Here is a 17,428-nt window from a genome sequence, read left to right on the forward strand (position 1 = left end):
ATATTTATAATCAATTAAAATTAGTTTACGGCATGAAAATTTTTATTTGTACTAACAAATTTGTTTAATTGGAGGTTTCTTGTTGGCACCACATTTGGTTTCAGCCTTGGTCTCTCTCTCTCAATTAAAAACACTTCTCCACCAATGGTGTGGCTGAAAGACTTTAAAATATCCTCTGGTTTAAAATGGTATTGGCATACTCGCCAAGAGCTTTTAACAGGACGCGCTAAACTGGGTATCGCCTCAAGCCATTTTTGCACCAATTCCTTTTTTTTTGGAAAGCTGAATACAAATCGTTTATTTTGACTTTTGTTGAATTTTTCACAACCCGGTACTGAACAATAAACCATTTTTATATTATTTAAAGCTGATTTTTAATTGACACCTCAAAACTAAATAAACATAAACAAACCGAGAATCTTCTTCTTCGCTTCAATTTCCATACCGATATATTGTGAATACTTTACTAAGATCAGCTGTTCAAAGCATTGACGTGTTTTTGCACTGAAACTTGTTTATGCGTCCAGAAATTGTTATTCCTATTCCCGGTGTCCAATATAATGAAATATTTATCATATTATAATAAATTAAGTTAGACAATTGAAAGAAAATGGAACGTAATGTGCTTCATAGCAGCATACTTAGTGGGGCTTTCAGTATTATTTTCCAGGTATGTTAGTTTATCTATATTTAAACCAGCTATAATCAAATAATTGGTGTCAATAACGGCTGATAAGCCTTTTCTGATTTTGACCGTCCGAAGGTTCTATGTCGCATTCTTACTTTTGCTATAAATGCTTTCATTGTACGGAATGTTGGACGTGATGTGTTGGGCATTATGAACGTACGTTTACTTCTGTTGGAAAGTACTTTACTGTTTTTATCCAGAGAAGCTTTTAACCGAGCAGGACTTAGTGCCACTACTCAGCAACGTAACAAATGCTCATGGGCACAGTTAATAAATCAAATGTGGCTCACGTGAGTTCATTTTCTAATATTTAATAATGAAATTGTAATAGTTAAAACAATTATTCTTAGGGCCCCGACATGTATAGTTATATCCATTCCTTGCGTATACACTTGGTTGCATCTGTTGTCACCCGTTGAGGAGCAATACAAAATGCAATACCAATTTGGTTGCTATGCAATGGCTTTGTCATGCATTGTTGAATTATGTGCCGAAGCTCCTAGTTTTGTGACACAAGTGTTTTGTTTTGTACGAGTACGAATTGTCTTGAATACTCTACATATATTGGTACGTTCAGCTGTTTTTCTCTGGATTGTGATAAACGACAAAAGCGTCGCAATTAATGCTTTTGCTATAGCTCAGCTAATGAGCACTGCAACAATAATATTTGGAAACTACGGTTTTTTTTATTTCTATATTCGACGACTTAATCAACATAAAGGACAACATGATATGAAAGATTTTCCTTTTACAAAATTAAGCGAGTTTTTCCCTGGAGTGATGAAAAATGAAGTAAGTTTGATGACATATTATTAATCGTTAACACATTTTTATATAGAAATATATATTATTAAAATTGTCCTAGGATAAATTCTTCAACTCAGAATTGCAGATTCTTACCTTAAGCTTTGTTAAGCAGGGCGTACTAAAGCAAATCTTAACTGAAGGTGAAAAATATGTTATGTCTGTAAGTCCAGTACTTAATTTTAGTGAACAAGCTACATATGATGTGGTAAATAATTTGGGAAGCTTGGCGGCACGCTTTATTTTTAGGCCTATTGAAGAAAGCAGTTATTTTTTCTTTACCCAAACTATTGCTCGTGATGTCGATTTGTATAAACAAAAACGGGTAAGATTATACATATGTATATAATTTTTTTTTCAAGTTTTTGGGCAAGATTTTACTTTTTCTTAATCCTTTTGCAGGAAAGCGTTGTGCAAGCAGCAAATGTTTTACATAATTTATCGTTAGCACTTACATCAATTGGATTATTAGCCTTAACATTTGGTCAAAGCTATTCTCATACATTACTTCTACTCTATGGCGGTGCTGATTTTGTTGCCGGCGGACTTCCAGAAAAATTGTTACAGTGGCATTGTTTAGCTATATATTTCTTAGCTATAAACGGCATAACAGAGGGTTATATGTTTGCAACGAATACAAGCAGAGATATCGACAAATATAATTACTTAATGGCTATATTCTCCGTTAGTTTTCTAATACTCTCTTACATTTTGACAAGCTTCTTAGGTCCGGTTGGATTTATATTCGCCAATTGCGTAAACATGTTTTGTAGAATATGCTACAGGTTTGCATGAGAAAATAAGTTTATTTGGAAATAATTAATTTTCATATCATTTTAGCACCCACTTTATATATCGACAATATCAGCCGACAGATTTAATGCCGCTGAAGGGCTTGTTGCCTGGTAAATGGTTTATCTTCACGCTTCTAATATCTGGGGTGTTTTGTAAATACGTATCGGTGAGTTCATGGAAAAGCACATACATTTACTGAATCATTTATTCATTAATATTGCTATAACTTTTTAGTCATCATCAATTTTGGTACATCTATTGTATGGATTTTTAAGTGTTTTTTGTTGTTTGCTCGTTTGGACTATGGAAAATCGTGAGCTGGTTAAATTAGGGTGGCGATATGGGCAACGAATTAAAAATGATTAAAAGAGCGCATAGTTTGCACTTATCAAGTTAGCACAATATATCTATAAATAAATTATTAAAATAGAAAGGAACGGAATTATGGATTCCAGTCACTTTAAATGCAGAAGAAATGGATACTCGTATGAAATATTTTAATGAGAATTCAAAGTATCTAAATGTAATAAGTAATTTAAAGGTAAAAGGTGCGAGAATAGTGAGTTTCGGGATCCTGAAACCTTCGAGATTAGTAAAATGAAAGGAAAATTTATCACTTTACCATTTTTTATTGTAGCAAATTAAAAACGAGTTTGTTATCAGTAAATTACGAAATCATATCACATAATGACTAAAGTGTTGGAAGATAAATAAATGTTTATATATATTTAACTGACAGTTCATATTTATGTATATATATTATTATAACTTATATTATTGTATATATGTAATTTGTAAGCACCTATTATATTTTTGTAATATTAATATTTTGAACGACTATGCAGAAGAAGAAGAAGAAACATATCGAAGCCTAGTAGCAATTGCGATTATATGTGTATATCGTTTTCATTGTTTAAAGTTTACACTTCACTAAGAAAAAAAAATATAGTAATCCTGAAGAGATTTTAATGAAAATTATTATTTTTTAGTTAATAATCATAAATAGTTGCATATTTTTTGCACTTTATATTCGTTCAATAAATTCTGGAATTGAACAGGTTTGAAATATACTATTTTTCCAACAGGTTTGAGTTTATAGAAAATGAAAAAAGTTGCTCGCTTACGAATTGCTCAGCAGGATGATGCTACCAATATTGCGAGTTCCGAAAATATGGCTGTGCGTACAACAGGACGTATAAAAGTGAGTATTGTTTATTTATAAACAAAAATACATAGCATATATGTGCAAATTTAATGTGTTGTTTCATTCAGAAACCCAAAGCCGTCTTTGATCCTTCTGACAATTACTTGCCACGTTCACAACGTGTTAATATTGCACCGACACATTCAGGCGGTACAGGACATACAGCCACGGGAATATCTATACTTATTGATCGGAAACGGGACACACCAATTTTACAAAATCAAGATACACAGCAAAATAAACGTCTTTCGCAGTCCTCAGTAACTCCGACTGGTTCATCAAGTTCTGTTGGTGAAATCGCCTCCACAGAAATTGTATGTGATGTTTGTCAAAAACGCGAAGCTAAGCGCGGTACTCACGCCAGGAATAAATTGATATCTTGTTTGGAATGTGAACGAAGAGTACATAAATTATGCCTACAGGTAGATTTTGAAGATATTGACATTTTACGCCAGAACTACAAGTGCGAAAATTGTCGTACATGCGACGTATGTGACGCTTTTAATGACTGCGAACCAAAAATTAACGTAAGTGTTTGCATCGAAACTCTTAGTTTAAAAATATATTACATACTTTTTTTTTATTTTTGCTTGTAGTTATAGTTAATTTCCTTCGAATAAATGTTCAAATTAAATATTTTTTCTCTTTATTTTTAGCAACCGATGGTGACGTGTTCTAAATGCGTTAAATCATATCATCTGACCTGTCACATACCCAATGTGTTTAAATACCAACAGACTTTTCGATGGAAATGCAACAAATGCCAACCATGTATAAACAATGGAGGTTCTGCTTTGCCAGTGAAAACAATTCGGGAAATCATTGGTGATGATTCACATCGCTTAAATCGAACCCAATTTCTACAGCAAAACATAAACATTGCAGAAGCTGCAGCCGAAGCGAAAAGTGCTGCTAGCAAACAGTTAACACAGAATATGCAAGTAGGTAACGACAATGCACAAAAGCAAGGCAAGGGTGGTATAGAAAGCGATGGTAGTTGTCTAGAAAGCGGGGGTAGTAGTACTACAAGTAGCAGTAGCACGACCAGTAGCAACACAACCAGTTTAAGTGGCGATGTAAAGATTGGCGATGCAGCCGTATCAAAGAGACCAAAAACAAATCACGATGAGACAGTAAATAGCAATACACCGGTTATACGATATAGCCCTTATGAACCAATAGATGTGCCCGATGTAAAAGATTGGAATTCTGATCAAGTCGCTACCTATTTTGCCAAGTACTTTCCTAACGAGGCTCACGTTTTTAAGGAACATGAAATCGATGGAACTTCTCTATTGTTGCTTAAGCGCAGTGATGTTATTAAAAAGTTGCCAATTAAATTGGGCCCTTCACTGCGTATTTACAGTTTAATATTAAAAATACAGACACAGTTAAATGATCCAACACTTGGTTGGAATTGTGGACTTTAAAGCTAACTCTAGTACCAGTGAACGTTACAAACACATATTTTACCATCATATTATATATTAGTTTATTTGAATTCGGTTCCGCTTCCAACTTGAAGAACTTGTTTAGTTTTTTTTAATTTAAATTTTTTTTTTATTGTTTACCAATTTTGAATATTTCCTTAGCAATATTTATTCATGTGAAGCGTTTACGCACTGTTAAGAATTATATACATACGTGCTCACAATACGCAGTGTAAAGATGTGTATTTACATATATAAGATCGCACCATGTACTGACCCATTACAGTATACATATATTGGTAGCAAAATATGAATTTGTAATATTTTTCAATATCGAATAAAAATTACTGTTCTTTTAACAGTTTTCAGTTAGTTAATTTAATGAATATTCCAATAATTCACTATATAAAGTTCATAGCATACAGAGTAATTTATTGGCAAATAATATAAAATATCAGAACCCATTCTATTTTAACTCTTTCAAGTAACAAACGTTTTGCAATTTTAATATCATACTTATTTACAGATAAAAAATAATAATTACTACATAATGAAAACTCTTTTGGGCGTTTAAATAAATATTTTAATATTTATATGGGCATAAATGTATATGCTTACAACTAAATAGTTTTTGGGAGATTAAGTAAATTGCGTTTAATATTAAATAACTAACTAAAATCATTTTTAAGTTCGCAGTCGGTTTCCTTTGTAAATGATTTAAGTTGCATAACTGACGTTAAATCGTTTAATTAAAATTAAAACATTTATAGTAATTACATTTCGAATACTGTAAATCAATTGCTAAATTGATTTTAGTTTAAAACGTCGAGTGTTTTAAACTCTAGGCAGGAGTTGTTCCTCATCTTCGAGTTGCGCTGGATTCTTTTGTGCTGCGTTCATTGTTGTCTGCTTTGCGTTCCCAGTTGATTTCTTGGGATCGTATCCATACAAAAATATGGAAGCAATAACTAATCCCGCACCAATTGCAAAACGTATAGTCAAATTGAAGTCGAATAAATAAATAGATGCTACACATGAAACGACTATAGCTAAGGAGGTAGCAAATCCTTTTAATATGTTGTCAGCATATTTTACCACGACTGCTACTATAAGTCCTCCGCCCGCCTGTAGAAGTATCAAATACCAAATGAACAAGTCATAACCATGGAAGAAACCGGCGCTTGCGATTTGACGTCCATCGTTAATGAAGCAAGTCAGCATACCAAATGGTATACTGAGCAAACTAAGTTGTACGTTACGCATCCATACGGATATATCGGCGCCTTTAAGGATTTTTTCAAAATATATCCCAGCGAAACCAGACAGAAAACAGGCTCCTAGTGCTGCCCACAATCCGAGCATACGATTTTGCTCCGGTCCTGTTGATGGACCACTTCCTGCACTATCGTCTGCAGTTTGCGCTAATTGCACCATTACAACGCCGGAAATAAGCAACAATAATGCACCCCACTGTGTATTAATAAGGCGGCGTCGTAGTATGAATACAGCAAACATAGCGGTTGTCAGTATTTTCAATTGATAGGTCACTTGATAAGTGGCTGCATCCAAATGTGAAGCGGACACATATAGTAAATTATTTTGCACAATATAAACTAGTGAAGGAACGCACACTTTGAGTGTATCCACAGGATTCGCAATAATAGTTTTGTGAAGAGTACGTACAAATTTCTGTGCGTCTTTACCCTCTTCATTGAATACCAAAACCAAACAGGTGACTAGTTTAACTATCTCAGACATAAGCACAGCTAAAAAATAAAAATTGAATACAATAATACGGTATTAAATGTACAATTGTCAAACAGTCAAAAGCAAGGATAAATATTTACTATTAGTTGTTAAAATTTCCATTTATAGCCTTTATTATAAACCATAATATTTACCACTAGTGTTTTATATTTGACTATTACAGTTATAAATAGATATACCTATTTAAGTACAGCATTTGTAATATGGAAAAAGTGCTTAAATTGGGTATATGCTATGATTGTGTTTTTATCTCCACCTTCACTTTCTGATTAGAAATCCGGAAACATTTCTTATCTAACAAGGGAAGTGTTTGCTTATATTATAAATTTAAATAAGTCCAATCATATATGTATGTATACATGCAAATATATATTTGCAGGTAGGTTAGTAGCTATGTATGTTTATATTTCAGAGGTACGAAAGATAATTGTGCAAAAACTTCCGATTTTGATTAACAGTATTTTTTTATTGAATAAAGTTACTCACCTGTAGAACTGATGAAAATATCTCCCGGTCGGGTACGTGCATATCGCATACTAAGTCCAAGTATTGCATTTTGCAATGTTAGCGTTATTAAACTGATGTACTTCAAAGTGTTGGCATTTACTAAAAATTATAGGTATATTTTTTTTATATGAAGAATAACAGGGATATTTATTGTGTCATACTAACCGTGTATATTCATGGCGGTTGTTGGTATAGAAGTTGTGGACATTGAAGTATGGGCAGGGATTGTAACTATAACCGATGAGCTTTTCTGGACACTTCCACCAAAGTCGTGTATTCTGACTTGACCACGTCCAAACACCTGTAAATTATTATTACCTATTTAGTTGCTTAATTTAATTCAACAATACTTTGTGACGCTCTTTTATTTAAGATATCACATTCAGCATTTTATCCAATCCGACACGTAAACAGAAAATTCCCAATAAGAAGCGAAACAGCAAAAGCAACTCGCACAAAACGGGAAAACAAACAAAAAGGGAAGTGAAAAATGGTGCACATTGCTCGGCAATAGATGCAAATTCAGAGGTAAACAAAAAAGCACGATATGTTTCTCTGACAATCGTCTTATAACGACGTTACATTTTTACGCGCAAACTACTGATTAAGCGAACTTTTCATATTATACATATGTATGTATATATACTCACATCTTCCATAGTTTTTCCCATTTGCGTCATTTGGAAGAGTAAAGTGCCTACAGTCGCCTTTTAATTTAAGATTATAATTTCACTTTTCAATTATTTATTTTAATGTTCACTCGTGTGACAAATTTTTACTGCCCAATTATGTGCTTTAAGTGAAACTGAACATTATTTTCCTCTTAGTTAAATATTAATCATGTGTCAGCCCAGCAAATAATATTTATTCAAGTGTTGCGCTCGAACATTAAAATTGACTGACGAACTACTCTCGCCGTAACATTGAATGAATATTTATCAGCGCATTTATCTCCATATGTGTGCTTATCAAAGGTATATTTTAAGACGTAAGTATGTATATTTTACACCTTGCTACTATTGTTTTGTTTACTTCTTTATGGGTTTGCTCACTTTGAAGTTCATTATCTTCCTCATATTTACATACATTCATCTTACATCCTATTTTTTTCGAATTTAAGGTTAAATTCGAAAAGAAAAAGGAACGGACAGACTGGTAAAGCGAAAAAATGTTATACATTTGCAGCATATAGCAACGAAGTGAAATATTTGTTAATTTAATGCATAATGCATAAAAAATATATAAACACATTTACTGCTAATGTACACTGTCATAAAAAAAAAATGAATTGAAGTGTGGCAATACCATCACTGACAACAGCTGTTACACAAATTTCGCAATTGTTAATTTTTATAAAGCTAAGCTTTATTTCACATATTTACGTTTCTTTCTTCTATATAAAATGAGTATCACTATCAATGGGGAATTATCGGTAAATAATACAAATATTTATTATTTGGTGTAAATTAAATATACTTTTTTTTAGAATCTGGAGAAAAAATCACTAAATCAATTAGTGTTTCGAATACCAGCAGACGATGGTTTAACACCATGTTCCATGCCTGCTTTGGTAAAACTTTACTTTATATATTAATTGAAGTAATAATAATATATAAATTCTAGCATAAACATTGGGCTCCTCGTGGAAATTTTGCGACATATATAAGTCTTTTGACTCAGTATGGCCGTGTGAAAAGTGGTGTAGAATTGGAGGAGTGGCAATACAATTCAAATTGCTTTTACAAAGACATGAACTTCTTGCTAAACTGTCGCCATCATGAGTAAGTGTAAAGTTAGCCTGTGAGATTTAAAAACTAATTGGTTTGGTTTTTTTAGATTTTGGTCATATATGGTGTTTCAAAAGACTGCGCTAGCGGCGGTCGTTTCCTTTTTGCAGCGGTCGACACCATTTTATTTGAATGTTTGGTCACAAATTGTTCAACAACAAAATATTATTGAAATTTACGAACAAATACTAGAACTTGTGCTGCGTATCGTTTGCCGGCTTATTACTAATCGTGAATCGGATGAAGCTTGGTTAAGTGTTGAGCATCAGCGTGAATTGATTTATAAAAACTACTTAATATCAGTGCCAATGTTATTCGATTTACTTATGGCTGTCGGAGATGCAGATCCACAAAACACAGCAATTTTACGTCGAATTTTCGATTCACTTTTACGAATTGAGCCAAACTATAAGCAGGATATCTTAGCAGCACTGTCATTTTTCCGCACTGCATTTCGAAGTATACAAACTCAAGCAGAAAATGAGGGTTTTGAAGGTGCTGGTGGAGGTGATTTAGATGAGAATGCTGAAACCCCGTATGATGATGTTGCTTTATACGCCTTAGATTGTGCGTATTCACTAAGTGTTCTATTAGCAGTTTGCCCGGAAGTGCAGGCCTTGTGCGCTGAAATTAAATTGGGACAAAGGTGCAATATTTATTTCATATAAATGCATTTATTAATAAACTTTTGTTTCTATTTTTAGTATTGCGCAGTTCTATGATAATACAATACCTTTTTTGTACAAAAACATATTCCTCATTAATGAGGCAGCTACAAGTTTGGGCTGGCTTAATATGGCACGTTTAGAATATTTAAAGGCGTTTCGAAGTATAGCTTACAGCTTTGTTGAAGCGGCCATGGCAAACCCGTAAGACCCCTTTGCAACTTTTCATATTAATTAGTGTATAGTAAAGCATATTTTTTTAGAGCGGATAGTATGCCGAAAGCTGAACAACTTATAGGATTACTGACTGAATGTCTTTCAGAGCAAACTTTCGTTAATGATTATGGCCGCTTATACCCTGTTGAACTAGATGTTGATATACTTAAACAAACCTGCAAAAACTTGTAAGTTTAGTATATAAACATATTGTTTAGATAATAATTCAAAGGTTCTTTAAAGGGATGGATTTAAGTCATCTTTTATTTTGCAAGGATATCAAACAGAATCAAAATCGACTATGGACAAGAACAACACAAAACCGAATAAAAAAACTAAAAATTCTTCGAAATTAAATAATAAAAATAACGAAACAACAAATAAAGATACGAATATAACATCGTCCACAGCAGTAGTTCAAGAACGTGATATTGATTTAGAAGTAACGTCAGTATTGGATGTTCTGCCTCATTTAGGCACGGGGTTTGTTCGGCGTATACTTTCGCGTTATAACAATAGCGAAGAGGCTATTGCTGCTATACTTGAAAACAATCTACCACCTGATCTAGTGAATGCAGACCAAACCGAGGTATATATACCACCGGATCCACAAGATAAGACTTATCAACAGACTGGTGTTAAACACTTTAACGTTTATGATGGCGATGCATATGATGTCATGACGCAAGATAACCCTAAATATATTATTAAACAAGGTAAGGGCATGCCAAACGCACCAAGAGATGCTGCTCAAATGTTAGATGACAAAAGTGATTTAGCTGAATTAAAATCACGCTATCAAGCGTATACACTAGTAAGTGAAGGTGAAAGTAGCAATGACGAATACAACGACGAATATGATGACAGCTATGAAGCATTACTAGAAAGTGAAACACGTCTAGTTAAATCGAAACAGCTTAAAGCTGGTCTGGCAAATGTTGAAGATGTTTCGGATGAAGAGAGTGAGGATGATCAGGAAACTGTAGAAGATAAGTCCAATTTAGATGCACAAACTGATCGCAATAAACGATTGAATTTTTGTGAAAATCCCGAGGATATTCGAGCTCGTTACGAAGTTCGCCGACAGGCTAAGTGGGGTAATCGCAATCATGGTGGCAATTTCGATAACAACAGTAAAGCGAGAGATGTTGTTGGCGCGCCAAAAGGTCAAGGCCAAGATAAAGACACTTTGAGGAATCGCGATAAAAAAGAGAAAAATAAATCTTCGCGTGCAAACCATAATCGCAAAATGGGTGCAGCCTTTAAACGTAACAAAGGAATGATGGGCTAATCGTGTTTAAGGTTCGTGTCCTCTACTCTTGTTGATTTACGTAGTGTTGAATTGATTATTACTTACCCAAATTATTGAAAATTTTTTTATGAAATAAAAATGAAAAATAACAAAGTTTTCAAAATATTGAAATTTTGTCTGTCTTTGTGTTTTAGTTATTGCTCTAATCACACTAACAACTACGTCATTTAAATATTTACTTAACCAACGAAAATTCCCATTATATAAAATTATGCTTATTTCTGTTCTGAATAAGAAATTTACCCAATGTAATAACGTGCCATTTATGGCATATTAAAGAAAATTGTCATCTAACATATTTTTTTTTTTAAAGAAACTAAAAGATGCGAGTTTAAAACGCAGCAACAAAGTACTTTCATTTTTATTGAATGCTATTTCGCTCCGTTATGGAAGTTTTGAGTACTCAATAACGGGATTTAAATAAGAGCGCTACAAAAGTTTTTTTTTTTTTTATAATATAATAACGGTTTGAGATATCAATGAAATTCCTTATTCCTATGATAGTACATTTGACGCTTTATAAATGTAACACGATTTCTTTTGCATGGCCATGTATAAATTGGGTTTCATGTATAAATTTCAATAGTCTAACGGCATTAAATCATACGACCGAGGCGGCCAATTGACTGGGCCATTTCGTGAGATAACACGTTCACCAAACTTGGTTTTCAATAAATCGATTGTGGCATTCGCTATGTGGCTTGTGGCGCCGTCCTGTTGGAACCTCACATTATCCAAGTCCATATCATCCAATTGGGTTGAAAAATATTCAGTTATTATTAAGCGGTAGCGATTCCCATTCACAGTAACGTGCCGGTTTTCATGATCACGGAAGAAGTACGGCCCAATGAAGCCGCCGGCCGATAAACCGCACCAAACCGTAATTTTTTCGTGATGTAATGGTGGCTCATGGAGTAGGTGTGGATAGCTGCCTGACCAATAACGCGCATTTTGCTTATTGGCGAAGCCATTCAGCCAGAAATGAGCCTCATCGCTGAAGATGATTTTTCGACGATTTAGCTCAGCCCAATACACGAACATACGCCGGTTTTGGTGGTCAAGCGGAGTCAGCTCTTGCGTCAATTTGATCTTGTAAGGATGTAGGCCAAGATACATATTTTCGCAAAATTCGCCACAACGATGTCACATATATGTCCAACGCTGGAAAACGAAGTGTGAGAGACTGATTTGAGTCTTCCTCCATTGATGCGCTGGCGGAAGCAATATTCTTTGTCTTACTGGCACAGGAAAATTTTGTACTGTGCCTGTGTATTAAAATTTTTACACCAGACGCTAAATTTTTGATGTGACAGGACGATTATGACAACCATAAATTGGACATAGCACGCTTAAAGTTGAGGCCACTGACTAGGAATTTTGGTAGTAAATTCTAATAATTTCGACTCGTTGTTGGATGGTATATCTTTCCATGATGAAATGGCAAACCTAAATATTTCTCTTCATTTATGGGGAAAAGATGACGTCATTTGCTGTCCCTATCAGTCTACTTCATAGCATTCCTATTAAAAAATCCGTTATCTTTTTAGATTATCTAATATCCGCAGTACATTAATAACATATGTAACTAATCCATCTAACGACTGCATAGGCTTATAGTTCTGCAATAGAGCAAAAGACAATAATATAAATACTCTAATTTTAAACTTGTTTTTTTTAATTCTAGATGCGATTAATGATTTAAGCTAGACATCTGTCCCAAAAAACAGAAAGTTTATTTATGCAAGATCAGAGCTGTACAGATAATGTCGGAGGTAAGTGCTATAAAGTTCTCTACGGTAAATGAATATAGCATAATATTTGGATTTGTAAATGTGTATCAAAATCTGACAAGTATTTGAAAATATATACGGTCTGAGACATATCATATTCCTATTCTGACCCGCTACCCGATTTTATCCGTCTAATAAACCTGTATTTCGGCAATCTAACCCTATGTAGGTTCGTAAGTCTTAAGGAGCAGGAACAAGAAAAAAACAGTTAACTTCGGTTCCACCGAAGCTAGAATACCCTTCACAAATAAGATCATCATTTTCATCATGAAGTTTGTGTGCCAGCTATATTCGTATGATATGGTGATTCGATCTGAATAATTGACTGGACTTTACCACTGCCTTGAAAAATAATCCCTGTAAACTTTCGTGGAGATATCTTGTCAAATAAAAAAGTTTTCTTGTTCAGTTCGTATGACAGCTATATGCTACAGTGATCTGATATGGGCGATTACGACAAATGAGCAGCTGCTTGGAAAGAAAACGAAGTGTGTAAATTTCAGATCGATATCTGAAAACAGGCTAGCTATCTAGATTCAGCTTGTCACTTTGATAATTTTTTGTTTGTTTTTGCGGGTGAGGGGGTGGAAAATGCCTTCCGCACCATCGGTTCTATTGTCACAGCAGCGGTATGTGCCACTTGCTGGTCAATAAAACAGCTGGGTTTTTTTTAGAAACCTACCTCGCCGAATTTAAGGCTTGTCAATGAGTCTAGATCTTTTATAAGCCTGGTAGTCCATCCATGTAGCGACTCTCAGTGTCCCATCCTTGTCGTCATGTTGTTACATTTTCTTTCTCTATTTGTTCTATTGCGCTCTTGTTATTATCGGATGATTTCTTTAGCTCTTTTCGTATGCTAGCGCATTTCCGCTTATAACTAATATTGCATCGCCTGATACTGTTCGGTAGGCTGATGCAACTCTAAGGGCTGCGGTGCGGTCCCAATCTTAGCTCCGTATAATAAGACGCGCGTTGTTGTCGACATTAGGAACTTTCTATTTCTTGGCTGGGGCCTCCTATGTTGGCCATTAGTCGGCTCAGTTGAGATGTGTTCTTCGCTGCCGTTTCTGCGGCGTGTTGGATTTGTACCCAGAAGGTTAGTTTGTGGTCCAGTCTTACGCCTAGGTAGTTTGCTGATATTTGTGTAACAGGAATATCCGTCGTCGTGTGCATGCATATCTCGAGGGGTATGTGCTTGTTTGTTAGCAGTAGTAGCTCTGTTTTTTCCGTGCCGAGCTGGAGGCTGTGTGAATTGAGCCATGTTAGCATCCCCATCATGACGTGGTTCAGCTTTCTTCGCGCTTTCTCGGAATTCCTTGCTGTTATTACTGTTAATATAGCGTCATAGCTAATGTTCCATAAGTCTGGACCTAGAATGTATCCTTGTGCTGCTCTTGACGTGACTGCTATCTGTCCTGATCTCTCTTTGGTTTCGTACAGCAGTTTCCTGTTGCTAAGGTAGCTTTGCATCACAGCCCTGTGGTGGTCGTGTATCTTAAAGATTTTCTCGAGAGCGTCGATCATATCCACCCATCTAGTGCTGTTGAAGGCGTTTGGGACATCTAAAGTCGCCAGCAACACTATTCTTTTGTATTTGTGCCATCTACGCTCTCAATGACGCATTTTATAGCTCCTATAGTTGACCTGCCGGGTCTAAAACCATGTTGTCTAGGGGACAGTTCTCTAGTTTCGTTGATAGCCCCTTCGAGTCTGGGTTTAAGTAGACTTTCGTATAGCTTTCCCGCTGTGTCAAGCATGCATAGTGGACGGCAGAATTAGGGTCTCCTTTTCCCTTACTGATTAGGGAATATTCCGTCTTCAAGGTAGGCGTTGTTCATGCTGGGCGCACTGCACCGATTATTTTGAGGATTTATGCTGGGATCCCTTCCACTTTGATCATCTCGATATACATACATATGCATATGTATGTTATAAACTCTCTCACGGTTACATTTTAAAAGGCTGTAACTCAAAGCTTTAAAATGTTATTATTAAAACAAGTTGTATACTAATTTTTTTTGAAAGATTTCTCACCTCCACAATTACCGTATAAGCAGTATAGTTAGTCAAGTCAAAAATAAAATACTATAAAATATACTATTACTGAGGCCCGATTCACGTTTTCACCTACTTACGTTTAAGAGAAATATTCGATTGCATTGATTTCACTCAATTTCGTTTTATTACAAGTTTGACTATATTTTTCGAAAATATAACGAAATTTTATGTTCTACAATTTGCGATATTATCTAACATTCGTTCCGATTCGAGCTCGGTGCTTCTATACTTGTTATATAATAGGATAGTAATGAAATATTTTTATTCCAAAAAATATTCAATATATTAAATAAAAAAACAATTAAGTGGAGTCAAATGATTTTAATAAGGTAAGCTTAAAATATACCAAGTATTAAAATTTTTCGCCCATGGGCTTTATGGTGATGTTGTGAACCTATAAAAATAATATAATTGGTGTTACTCAAGTAAAGCGATTTATATACAAATTTTCTGGATGTACCTGTACATTTGGTGGTGTGCTTATTGCCCATAAAACAGCATCGGCCACATCTTCAGACGAAAGACTGGGCAGCATATCCTTGACAACATTGCGAATAGAAGTGGGCAGTATGTCGGTATCGACAATGCCTGGACTGATAGTCTAAATTTAAATAAAAAATAAAGATTATGATATCTTTGTTCCGTTAATTTTTTTGTAATGGATTTGACAGATAAATGCTGGAGAATTGACGTCATAAACGAAGTAATGAGTATCATTATGCATTTTGTTTATCTTCGCTTTGTTCACTATGATGACTTTTCTTATTTTTTTCGCTATGATCTTTTTAATTTAACATATCATCTGATCATATGTAACCCGGACTGGAAAAAAATACATTTTCACGTAGTTTGATATAAATCTTTATTATCGCTTCCGAGGGCTCCTGACGCTAACCTTTTATCAGATTTTCCATATACTTGTTGGGTTGATATTCAGTATCTCTTCTAGACGTCTGTTTTGTGTGAGATTTAAGTCTTTTATTATGAGTCGATTGACACATTTCATACTAAAAACATTCACCAAAATGTCAATTCGATCCATAAGAGATTTTGATATCTTTTCTATCTAAAATCAACTCGACGATTTTTAAGCACAATTTGTTTAAACTTTTTCGATGTTATCGTAATTACGACTTCAATACCCTCACTGAATCTTTTGTGCCAAATACTTGTGCTCGTGACAAAGTGGACTCCAAAAACACACTAGAAGAAATTTTGTCGATTCCGTTTGCACGCGCAGTTTATTTTTTCCGCTAGAGACATTACTCTATCGGTGTAAAACTTTCAACAGTGCAAATCGAAATTCCAGAACGAAAGCGAGCGAACCATTGCTGTGCTACACGAACTGATATGGAATTCATTGGTGGCTTGCGTGACATTTTTCCCTTTTTTATACAAGAATTTTAAAATATAGCGAATTTCTTCATTATTTTCACAAATTTTTGAACAACTGTAACTTTTTTTAACATCTCCGAAATTAATTTTTTTTGGTTAAATGAAGCTTAAAATCTCACCTTTGCAACATTATATGACACAATGTGATTGGTAAGACTGGATATATACGACTGCAACGACCCCTATTGACAAAATACGAAAAGACTTTTTCGACTACCCAATGTGAAAAACGGAGTGCTATTGCTGCCACTATCATTAATCTCTACAAGATTATCTTTTTCTGAATACCACGTACCGTTATTCGTACACGAGTCTTGTGTCGCTGAAATTCTTGCCGATAGATTTCGTTCATAGCTCGTAAAGCGAACTTTGTTGCAGGATATATATTGAGCGATGGCAAGTTTGGACCCAAATTGGGAACTTGCAAACCAGCCACACTATTCATGATCACTATATGACCTTCAACATCGCGTTCACGCATTGAATTGAAAGCCTCGCGTGTACAAAAAACCGTACCCAACAGATTCGTATCGATGGTGTTGCGTATTTCATTCGTGTTCTGACGTGCACTCAACTCCGTAGTCGCTATAATACCAGCATTATTCACCAATACATCAACGCCGGCGCCTAGCTTCTGCTGCGTCCACCTGAAAGCATCACTCACATTCTGCTCCTTTGTTAAATCACATTTGTAGGCGTGTAAATTGGAGCGAAATCGTGTAGGTAATTCCTGTTGCAATTGTGCAATGCGTTCCTGGCGACGTGCTAATCCAACAACAACAAATCCGGCACACACCAAAGCCTTGGCACAAGCAGCACCGATGCCACTGCTAGCACCAGTTACCATAGCAACTTTGCCCTGCCAGCGCTCCATGTTGAATGTGATAGCAAGTGATTATGATTTGATATTCAGTTATTCAAGTGAAACCCTATAACTGCTATATTAGTTAATCGATATTGTAAAAAATAAGTATCGACCTAAATCATCATGCATAAGTAACTACATATGC

General features: G+C 34.9%; 7 protein-coding genes across 10 annotated transcripts in view; 4 read left to right on the top strand and 3 right to left on the bottom strand.

Moving 5' to 3' along the window:
• The window catches only part of LOC108976647, a 1,331-nt gene extending 936 nt beyond the window's left edge, over window positions 1-395 (bottom strand). Inside the window, exon 1 of the mRNA XM_018945883.1 lies at window positions 57-395. Coding sequence (XP_018801428.1) covers window positions 57-350 — 294 coding nt within the window. The 5' untranslated portion in view covers window positions 351-395. The remainder of the gene's footprint in view (window positions 1-56) is intronic.
• A 103-nt stretch (window positions 396-498) lies between these two features.
• LOC108976429 (protein RFT1 homolog) lies at window positions 499-3,030 on the top strand. Of its 2 annotated transcripts, none has more exons than XM_018945528.1 (7): window positions 499-670; window positions 764-978; window positions 1,039-1,480; window positions 1,554-1,817; window positions 1,895-2,277; window positions 2,333-2,453; window positions 2,522-3,030. In XM_018945528.1, exons 1-7 carry the CDS (start codon window positions 611-613, stop codon window positions 2,651-2,653), a joined length of 1,617 nt encoding a protein of 538 aa, XP_018801073.1. In that variant the 5' UTR covers window positions 499-610; the 3' UTR covers window positions 2,654-3,030. The 2 variants fall into 2 exon arrangements, with proteins under 2 accessions (XP_018801073.1, XP_018801082.1); XM_018945537.1 differs by having other exon boundaries at window positions 587-670; window positions 738-978.
• Window positions 3,031-3,083: 53 nt separating this feature from the next.
• On the top strand, window positions 3,084-5,298 carry LOC108976483. Its single transcript, XM_018945611.1, has 3 exons — window positions 3,084-3,488; window positions 3,560-4,018; window positions 4,148-5,298. Exons 1-3 carry the CDS (start codon window positions 3,390-3,392, stop codon window positions 4,919-4,921), a joined length of 1,332 nt encoding a protein of 443 aa, XP_018801156.1. The 5' UTR covers window positions 3,084-3,389; the 3' UTR covers window positions 4,922-5,298.
• Window positions 5,299-5,327: 29 nt separating this feature from the next.
• LOC108976491 (UDP-galactose translocator) lies at window positions 5,328-8,079 on the bottom strand. 2 transcript variants are annotated; one of them, XM_018945622.1, is made up of 4 exons: window positions 7,846-8,079; window positions 7,361-7,496; window positions 7,175-7,294; window positions 5,328-6,687 (listed from the first exon to the last, which is right to left on the bottom strand). In XM_018945622.1, the coding sequence occupies exons 1-4, from the start codon at window positions 7,873-7,875 to the stop codon at window positions 5,756-5,758; spliced, it is 1,218 nt and encodes a 405-aa protein (XP_018801167.1). In that variant the 5' UTR covers window positions 7,876-8,079; the 3' UTR covers window positions 5,328-5,755. The 2 variants fall into 2 exon arrangements, with proteins under 2 accessions (XP_018801167.1, XP_018801176.1); XM_018945631.1 differs by lacking the exon at window positions 7,846-8,079 and adding an exon at window positions 7,546-7,667.
• Window positions 8,080-8,103: 24 nt separating this feature from the next.
• LOC108976469 (activating signal cointegrator 1 complex subunit 2) lies at window positions 8,104-12,942 on the top strand. 2 transcript variants are annotated; one of them, XM_018945591.1, is made up of 8 exons: window positions 8,104-8,183; window positions 8,316-8,627; window positions 8,682-8,765; window positions 8,819-8,976; window positions 9,032-9,628; window positions 9,687-9,851; window positions 9,911-10,051; window positions 10,107-11,286. In XM_018945591.1, exons 2-8 carry the CDS (start codon window positions 8,598-8,600, stop codon window positions 11,152-11,154), a joined length of 2,223 nt encoding a protein of 740 aa, XP_018801136.1. In that variant the 5' UTR covers window positions 8,104-8,183; window positions 8,316-8,597; the 3' UTR covers window positions 11,155-11,286. The 2 variants fall into 2 exon arrangements, with proteins under 2 accessions (XP_018801136.1, XP_018801144.1); XM_018945599.1 differs by lacking the exon at window positions 8,104-8,183 and adding an exon at window positions 12,860-12,942 and having other exon boundaries at window positions 8,507-8,627; window positions 10,107-11,165.
• The window catches only part of LOC108976441, an 89,766-nt gene continuing 85,210 nt past the window's right edge, over window positions 12,873-17,428 (top strand). The window contains exon 1 of the mRNA XM_018945573.1: window positions 12,873-12,947. Within this exon, the coding sequence (XP_018801118.1) occupies window positions 12,939-12,947 (9 nt within the window). The 5' untranslated portion in view covers window positions 12,873-12,938. The remainder of the gene's footprint in view (window positions 12,948-17,428) is intronic.
• Window positions 15,139-17,396, bottom strand: LOC108976502 (farnesol dehydrogenase). Its single transcript, XM_018945646.1, has 3 exons — window positions 16,714-17,396; window positions 15,484-15,624; window positions 15,139-15,417 (listed from the first exon to the last, which is right to left on the bottom strand). Exons 1-3 carry the CDS (start codon window positions 17,290-17,292, stop codon window positions 15,376-15,378), a joined length of 762 nt encoding a protein of 253 aa, XP_018801191.1. The 5' UTR covers window positions 17,293-17,396; the 3' UTR covers window positions 15,139-15,375.

Source organism: Bactrocera latifrons, unplaced genomic scaffold, assembly GCF_001853355.1.
Source record: "Bactrocera latifrons isolate USDA-ARS-PBARC rearing strain unplaced genomic scaffold, ASM185335v1 scaffold_115, whole genome shotgun sequence".
NCBI lineage: Eukaryota > Metazoa > Arthropoda > Insecta > Diptera > Tephritidae > Bactrocera > Bactrocera latifrons.